Below are 9,302 nucleotides of genomic sequence, written 5' to 3'. Positions count from 1 at the left end.
ATTTTTTATTTTTTATTTTTTTCTAAATATCCCAACGAAATGCAATATTAAACACCACCTGCGATATTCCAGACCAACCAACAACTTCTCCTTCACAAGCGTAATAGGATCACATCCCCCCAAAAAGGACCTTAAAAAACCTTAAACCAGATTTAATAAATTCTTTCACGTCCACTGTTAGATTCTCTCTACTCTCTCTCTCTTCTTTCTTTCTTTCTTTTTATTTTTTATTTTTTCATTTTTTTTGGCGGGTAAAAGCTCTAATTTACTGCCAAATACAGACAAAAATCACACACTATTTCCCGCTTTTTCTCTCTCTTCTTTGCAGAGACAAATAATTAAAAAACAAGCAAAATCCCATCAAAAGACTGACGAAAACAAAGATTAGTTTTTCTAAGGTGCTTCCATCCAAACAAACACGCAACGAGTTAGGGTTTTTGGTTTCCCAAATGTCCTTTTTGAAAGCAAAAAATAAACGAAAAGGTTGTTAAGAATAGTTTAATATTTAAGTGCTCTTTGCTTTCTTAAAGAAAGATTTTAGGGTTTAATACTGTGCAAGTGTGCAGAGGTTTTTGGGTCTCTGGAAGCTAAAGATGTGTTTGTTTGGCTTAACAAAGGCCAAAACCTTTCTGGGTCCATTGTATTTATTGCATTGCAGCTAAGATTTGATGACCCATTTGCTTCATTCTTAGTGGGTTTGTTTGTGTGCCAGAGTGGTCTGAGCTCTGCCATACACTGTACTGCACAAAAGGCCTTTTCCACCTCTACCCAGATCTTAAAGTTTCAGATTGTTCAAAGTTTGAAATCTGTTGCAAGAGTGAGTCTTTGTTTGCTGCAGAGCTTGAATCTTTGGAGGGGACTGTTTTCACTGAGCCACATTGTTCATATAGAAGGGGCTTGGTGAGAAAATGCTCAACCATTCAAGGTCTGATCTCTGAAGGTGACTCTGTTTGTTTAGTTTGTTTTCACTCATTTATTGCTTGGACTCAGTTTGTGTATCTGGAAAGCATTCCTTGTTGAAGAACTGTTTCTCATTTTGTGTTCTGTTAGGGTTTTCACTTCTCTACCGTTTAGTACTGGTAGATGAACTCTGTGAGTTCTGTGGTTGAGTATGAACTCTATTAGGGTTTTCATTTGTTGAAGAAAATGTTGTTGGGTTGTGCATTAGGCTGTTGAATGGTCTGTAAACCACTTGGGTTTTCTTTGAATTTCTTGATTTGAAGGCTTGAGAGATCATTTTGGTTTTTCATACTGGACTTATATCTTACTTGGGTGAAAGTTGAAATCATCTTTTGGGGTTGAAATGAAGCTCTTTAGGGTTTTGATGGTATCATTACTTTTTGTCTGTGCCATGGGGCAGCTTCCTTCTCAGGACATTTTGGCACTGCTTGAATTCAAGAAGGGAATCAAGCATGACCCAACAGGTTATGTGCTTAATTCTTGGAATGATGAATCCATTGACTTCAATGGCTGCCCTTCCTCTTGGAATGGGATTGTCTGCAATGGCGGCAACGTTGCTGGAGTTGTCCTTGACGGCCTGGGTTTATCTGCTGATGCAGATTTGAGTGTATTTTCAAACCTCACGATGCTCGTGAAGCTTTCGATGCCAAACAACTCGATAACAGGCAAAATGCCAAGCAATATAGGTGACTTCCAAACCCTTGAGTATCTGGATTTGTCAAACAATCTATTCTTCTCATCTTTACCATTGGAGATTGGTAAGTTAGGGAGCTTAAAGAACCTCTCATTGGCCGGTAACAACTTCTCCGGCTCTATTCCGGATTCAATTTCAGGGATTACCTCAATCGAGTCCTTAGACTTGAGTTGCAACTCATTTTCCGGTTCACTACCATCTTCATTAAGAAAATTGAACGGTTTGGTATCTCTCAATCTATCTCTTAATGGGTTCACAAAGAATATCCCAAAAGGGTTTGAGCTAATGCCTAATCTTGAGGTTCTTGATTTGCATGGAAATATGCTTGAAGGTAACCTAGATGGGCAATTCTTGCTTCTAACTATGGCGGTTCATGTTGATTTTAGTGGGAATAACCTAGTGACTTCAACTTCATCAAAGGAGAATTTTATACCTGGTGTAGCGGATACTATTCAGTATTTAAATCTTAGCCACAATCAGCTTACAGGGTCTCTAGTAAACGGGAACGAGGCACAAATATTTGGGAACTTGAAAGTGTTGGATTTGAGCTACAATCAACTGTCTGGGGAGTTACCAGGATTTAATTTTGTTTATGACCTTCAGGTTCTCAAGCTTAGCAACAACAGATTTTCTGGTTTTGTTCCTAATGGACTTCTGAAAGGAGATTCCTTGGTTCTAACTGAATTGGATCTGAGTGGCAACAACCTCTCAGGTACTTCTACTACGAATTTTCTTTGATATGCAGAATTAGAATTTATATTATTTTATTTTATCTTGTAGTTATTTATTGTTCAACATATACCTATGGCCCTCTCCAGTCCTTACCCTTTACCATATCAAATTTATATGAGTGAAAAACTCCGCAAAATCCTCTCCAGTTTACTCAAACTCGTATCAAAATGAGTTATTACTCTGACATCCGTGATGCTTTTACTCAAATATATGTTTAAATATGAGTTTGTTCGTTAAAGTGCTTATTATCAAATAAGTCTTCAATTTGAGTAAAGGCTTGTGATGGACTAAGGGCATCTTCAATTCTTGACTGTCACCTATATCAAATTTAAATTTGGGTAAAAAATGCTCAAAACACCCTTCGACCCAAACTTATACAAAATTGAGTTTTACTTATTTTTTATCCAAATCAAGGGAGATTCAAATGCTACTCAAAATTTTCAAGATTTTCAAATTTACCACTTTCATTAATGAAGCTTTTATTCAAATTTGTCTTTAAATCCGAGTTTGTCCATTGGAGTGGTTCATATCAAATAAAGCTATTACTCAAATTTGAGTAAAATTTTGAGTGAGGGCTGGAGATGGCCTAAGACAGAAATTAATGATCTTATTTGAAGGTGAACATTGTTGTGTTTTGCGTCATGACTGAATTATTTTTTAACCTGGGGTAATACTGTCTTATGCTACATCCATAATATTTGTCCTGCATTGGTTGTTTGACAGTTCTCACCTTTTCGTTCTTCTTTCAGGGCCAATAAATATGATTACATCAACAACTTTGAACATACTTAATCTCTCCTCAAACGGGCTTTCTGGTGATCTTCCATTGCTAACTGGAAGCTGTGCAGTACTTGATCTGTCAAGGAACCAATTTGGAGGAAATTTATCCCGGTTGGTAAAATGGGCAAACGTTGAAATCCTCGATCTTAGCCAGAACAATTTGACAGGGTCAATCCCTGAGCTGACTTCTCAATTTCTGCGTTTAAATTACCTCAACCTCTCTCACAATTTTCTTAGTAGTTCACTGCCAAAAGTCGTTACTCAGTTTCCTAAACTTACAGTCCTTGATGTTAGTTTCAACCAGTTAGATGGACCTTTCCTAACTGCCTTGCTAACATCAACGACTTTGCAAGAACTTCATCTTGAAAACAATTTTCTTTCTGGAAGTATCGAGTTCTCTCCTTCCCCATTTGGGACCAACCTTGAAGTTCTTGATCTTTCTCATAACCAGCTTACTGGCTATTTTCCTGATGGATTTGGGTCTTTAACTGGACTTAAAGTGCTCAGTCTTGCAAAGAACAATTTGTCTGGTTCTCTACCAACTTCCATGGCTAACTTGACTTTGCTAAGTTCATTAGATATCTCCCAGAATCATTTCACGGGCGCGTTGCCAAGTAACTTGTCAAACAGTCTTGAAAGCTTCAATGCATCATACAACGATCTAACTGGGGTTGTCCCGGAAAATCTGAGAAAATTTCCATTATCGTCTTTCTTCCCTGGAAATTCCAGATTGCAATATCCAAACCCTCCTCCCGGATCGGGCCAAGTTCCCTCTGGAAATCCCAACAGGAAACCCATCAAAAATATAGTCAAAGTGGTAGTGATTGTTGTATGTGTGGTTGCTGTGGTTATTTTGATTCTGCTTGCTATCTTTATACATTACACCCGCATATCAAAGCGACCTCTTCCACAACGTGTTACGAGCAAAGACATCAGCAGGCGGACCTCATCAAATCCTTCGGGCGTTAGCGGAAGGGACAGTGCTGGTTTAGTTGTTTCGGCTAAGGATCTTATGACTTCACGGAAAGGATCCTCGTCGGAGATAATTAGTGCAGATGAGAAAATAACTGGCTTCTCTCCATCGAAGAACAGCCATTTCTCTTGGTCACCTGAGTCTGGGGAGTCATATCCTGCTGAAAGTTTGGCGAGGCTCGATGTTAGGTCTCCTGATAGATTGGCCGGTGAGCTACATTTTCTTGACGATACAATTACTTTATCGCCCGAGGAATTATCGAGGGCTCCGGCTGAAGTACTTGGGAGGAGCAGCCATGGGACTTCTTACAGGGCAACACTTGATAATGGGATGTTTTTGACTGTAAAGTGGTTAAGAGAAGGGGTTGCGAAGCAGAGAAAGGATTTTGCAAAGGAAGCTAAAAAATTTGCAAATATCAGGCATCCGAATGTGGTGGGTTTGAGAGGCTACTATTGGGGACCCACACAGCATGAGAAGCTCATTCTGTCGGATTATATCTCACCCGGAAGTCTTGCGAGCTTTCTCTATGGTATTTTCTTTCCTTTTCTTCTTTCAATGCATTACTTTTGCTCATAGTACTAACTCAAAAGGTGTTGACCAATGGGAATTTGCTTTTATTTCTACTTTGACATTTGTATATCTGTATGAAAATGCTTGCAAGATATGAAAGCAATAAAGAGAGAAATGGGGTGATCATGAGGCAAAGTTTTGTTTCAGCCTGCTCGTTTTAAAAATGTGATAACAATGAAATTCTTAAAGAACTGTCTCTGGGGAATGAACTCATTGTCAGCAGTAAATACTGAAGATAAAAAGCATGTTAATCAATCTACATGTCATCTTAAAAACTCAGGACTTCCTATTTGATAGACAAAGCCTCACTTATAGTTTAGATAAACTCTTAGGCCGTATTTTTGATGGAACAAAATTTTACTACACCATTAGGGTGATATGTTTGACTAGCTAATATACTGATTGTTCTGTCGTTATTCTAACCCTAATTGTTGGACGTGATTGCACAAGTTGTATTTTGAATTCTCCATCTGAACTATTGCAAGATGTATGAAGTAGCCATTGTTACATTGGTTAAAATGTTGAATTCTAGATTATTGTTTTTGGTTTATCGCTTGCACTGTTCTAGCTTCATTGTTTTTGCCCAATGGGATCTAATTTTCCATTTCCCCCTGCTTGAGGACAGACTTCAATTAGTTGAATTTATATGAACACTAACTATTGTTTCCACGAGTCCATGACTCTTAGAAAACTTTGAACAGCTTTGGCATGAGTTTGAAGCATGAAACCGAAGCTTTTGATTGATTTGGGTCTTCTAAAAACAATGAGATCTTCACCTTTAGTCGTGATGTCATGGTGTTATCTTTCCTTTGAATTGATGATCTGCCACAGCCAGAGGCTCTCTTTCATGGGTTTGAAAGCTTGTTGTGTGAGAGCAGGGACTTAGCCGCCTGAAATAACCATTGTTCCTTAAGAATCTGTCCCATCATGGACTCTAACAGATAGGTCTTATCACTATTCCTCATTCTTATCCTACACTTTGGCTATGATGTAGCTAAGATGTGCCCTTTGTTTTTTCTTTTTATCAGCATAGCTAAGATGCGGCTTAATCCCAAGAGAAACTGATCACTAGCTGTCGAATGGGATCACCAGCATGTCTTGTAGTACCAAGTAACAAGCAATTCGGTTTTTTCCATAAAACAAAATCACTTGACATATTGGCCCACACATGGAAAATTCTGACAACTATGGTATAAATGAGATATTAAGGTTTCGTTTGGTAAGCCTCTCAAATTATAGTTTCACCTATTAATTTGAGTGTGGTATTTGTTTTGAGTTTTCAAATCATAATTTTACACCTATTTCTCAAAACTCAATTCAAAACATAATCATTACTTTTTAAAACTCATAACCAAATACATAATTCAAAACTCAATTCAAAACTTAATTTTAATTAATATTTTAATTTTTAAAATATTTTAATATTTTAAAAATATTTTAATTTTGTTAAGATTTTAAATATTTAAATATGTTACGATTTTTTTAATTTTTTAATTTTTTGAATATTTTTAAATATTTTAATTTTTAAATATTACAATTTTAATTTTTTTAATTTTAAAATATTTTATAAAAATAAATTTAAACTCTATTTTATAAAAGTATTTTTAAATATTTTAATTTTTTTGTTATGTATTTGGTTACGATTTGAGTGTAGAGTTGTGAAAGTAGTATGGAATTTCAAGTTATGTGTTTGGTTATGAGTTTTAAAAGTAATTTCTTAATTGAGTTTTGTTTTATGTGTTTGGTTACGATTTGCGTGTAGAGTTGTTTTTAAATTTAAAATTTTAAAATTTTAAATTATTTAAATTTTTTGAATATTTAAATTATTTAAATTTTTACAATTAAAATTTTTGAATATTTATTTTAATTTTTTATTTATTAAATTTTTTAGATTATTTAAATATTTATGATTTAAATTTTTTGAATATTTATTTTGAAAAAAAATTATTTCCTTTGTAGTACTTTCAATTAAAAAATTGATTAATGTTATTTTCTGTTAATAATAAATTTTTTTAATTGAATTTTAAAAAGAGTTTGGTTATGAGTGTTTATCAGAATTTTCGCTAGTGTGAAAATAGTGTGTTTTGTTCTGAGCTATAATAATTTGAATAAAGTTTTGAAAATTCTTTTCAAAATTCATAACCAAACAAATTTTCTTACTTTACATGTCAAATCAAATTTTTAAAACTCAATTCCACACTCAATTCAAAACTCAATTCAACACTCTATTTAAAAATCATAACCAAACAAATTTTCTGCACTCAAATCATAATTTCAAAACATACAAACTCAAAATACAATTCATATTCTCAAATCATAGTTAGAAAGTCTTATCAAATGAAGCCTCAAATCTTGTGTTGCACTTGAAAGATGTATCATTTGCACAAGCTGACTTCAAAAATTTCCACTAGGGTTTCATTTTATCTTGGAGGAGTGTTTTTTGTTTTGTTTGTTTTTCTTTACAAAATGCATGGCGGACAACACAATCTTACTGTTATTGTCGTTGTGTTCGATGCCTTTTTTAAGCTTTTGTACAATTAGTCCATTCTATTGTTTGTATAACAGAGCTTTCCATTTTTCCTCTCTATAGTTTCGTTTCATGTTCGAGTATTTTCTATTTGCATCTAATGAACCCTAAATTTCAGATCGACCAGGAAGAAAGGGTCCACCGCTATCCTGGGCGCAAAGGCTCAAAATAGCTGTTGACGTTGCACGTGGCCTGAACTATCTCCATTTTGACCGTGCTGTTCCACACGGAAACATCAAAGCAACCAACATACTCTTAGATGGGCCCGACCTCAATGCTCGTGTCGCTGATTACTGCCTTCACCGCCTCATGACCCAAGCCGGCACCATTGAGCAAATCCTCGATGCCGGGGTGTTGGGCTATCGTGCACCAGAACTAGCTTCTTCCAAGAAGCCACTTCCCTCCTTCAAGTCAGACGTGTATGCCTTTGGAGTCATTTTGTTGGAGCTCTTAACCGGAAAATGTGCCGGCGACGTGGTTTCTGGTGAAGATGGAGGCGTTGATTTGTCAGATTGGGTGCGGTTGAAGGTAACTGAAGGTCGCGGGTCAGAATGTTTCGATGCGGTGTTGTTGCCGGAGATGGGGAATCCGGCTGCGGATAAGGGAATGAAAGAGGTCCTCGGAATCGCTTTACGATGCATAAGATCGGTTTCGGAGAGGCCAGGTATCAAGACTATATATGAAGATCTTTCATCTATATGATTTGATTTTCTTAGCTTGATTTTGTGTGCCTTTTTTTAGATTTTATGTGGGAATCAAATAGCTCATTGGCCTCCCCTTTTTTTGAGTCATTTTCAGTTAGGCAAATAGTGTGTTAAAGCTAATTTTGTTAACAATTGTTGTAAAGTTTGGTGGGCTTCATTACTGTGTGTACACACAGATCTTCCCTTCCATGGTGAGCTATATAATCACTAATTTGCAATGACTTTGACTAAAATTTGTTTGGTTTGAAAGCAAATGTTGTCATCAATGGGTGACCTATTTGTGATCAAGCTTTTTCAGGTGGTATACGGGAGCCATCCACTTCCGGTAGTAGGCTTATTTGGTGTAACTTCTAACAAATTGAAAGTCGATAATCAAAATCACCTCTTTTTACATTTCAATAATTAAATTTTGTTTTAGCTATTTAATCTCGTAAGTTGTATAGTGTTGCACGACACACTTGTTGACTTCGACACGAACTCTTAAAATTTACAAAAAAGAAAACAAGTAGTTATAAGCAATTCCTATAAATCGTACCAGATAGGGACTAGTGTTGTTTAAGCTCAATGAGTGACCTATTTTGCTAATGGTGTATGACAAATTTAACTTATGAAAGATATTGAGTTCGATTCGGCTTAAAAGATAGGCTGAGTGAAACTCGTCCTGTAGGTATGGTACAATATTCAAAACACTCTTTTTTGTTTTTTGGGGCACTTTTTTTGTTAAATTTAGCCATTTTTGTGTGAAACTCATCCTGTAGGTATGGTACGATATTCACAACACTCATTTTTGTTTTCTGGGGCACTTTTTTTGTTAAATTTAACCATTTTTGTTTTTCTGGACACTATTTTATTAATGGAACATGTTAGGAACAATTTGGTATGATATGGTATTCACGGCATTCCGAAATTAAATTTACCTTTTTTTTGTACTGTTTTGTAGGTTTATAGTTTAAATGGTTTTGGAATGATATGACATTCACAGCGATCCGAAATTAAATGTGCACCCGAGACTTATAAATTAAAAATATCAAATCTTTAAAATAAAAATAGACCCATCATATAAGCTTGTGTATCAAATTTGACCCTTTAAAGATTCTTAATAATAATAATAATAATAAATATAAATAAAAATAGACCAATCATATAAGTTTGTGTATCAAATTTGTCCCTTTGAAGATTCCTAATAAAAATAAGGATTTATTACACACAAAAAAAAATTCTAGGGTTTGGACCCTTTTTTCATTTTAAATCTTAGGTTTTCAATTTCGCCAAATTAAAGTCTATCCTTCCACTCATGTTTTAATTTGGCCCTTTCGTTCATCTCCGTTATATTAAATTAATGGAAATTTGGACAGAATTTCA

At 35.3% G+C, this 9,302-nt stretch overlaps 1 protein-coding gene across 2 annotated transcripts; it reads left to right on the top strand.

Moving 5' to 3' along the window:
• Positions 1 to 229: 229 nt before the first annotated feature.
• Positions 230 to 8,158, top strand: GHR1 (Leucine-rich receptor-like protein kinase family protein). 2 transcript variants are annotated; one of them, XM_028196404.2, is made up of 4 exons: positions 352 to 808; positions 839 to 2,366; positions 3,136 to 4,668; positions 7,355 to 8,158. In XM_028196404.2, the coding sequence occupies exons 2-4, from the start codon at positions 1,304 to 1,306 to the stop codon at positions 7,936 to 7,938; spliced, it is 3,180 nt and encodes a 1,059-aa protein (XP_028052205.2). In that variant the 5' UTR covers positions 352 to 808; positions 839 to 1,303; the 3' UTR covers positions 7,939 to 8,158. The 2 variants fall into 2 exon arrangements, with proteins under 2 accessions (XP_028052204.2, XP_028052205.2); XM_028196403.2 differs by having other exon boundaries at positions 230 to 2,366.
• Positions 8,159 to 9,302: the final 1,144 nt, after the last annotated feature.

This window comes from Camellia sinensis, chromosome 9, assembly GCF_055761805.1.
Source record: "Camellia sinensis isolate YWXY chromosome 9, ASM5576180v1, whole genome shotgun sequence".
In the NCBI taxonomy this organism is placed as follows: Eukaryota; Viridiplantae; Streptophyta; class Magnoliopsida; order Ericales; family Theaceae; genus Camellia; species Camellia sinensis.
Note: the sequence above shows the minus strand (reverse complement) of the source record. Positions and strands in the feature narration are given on the sequence as shown.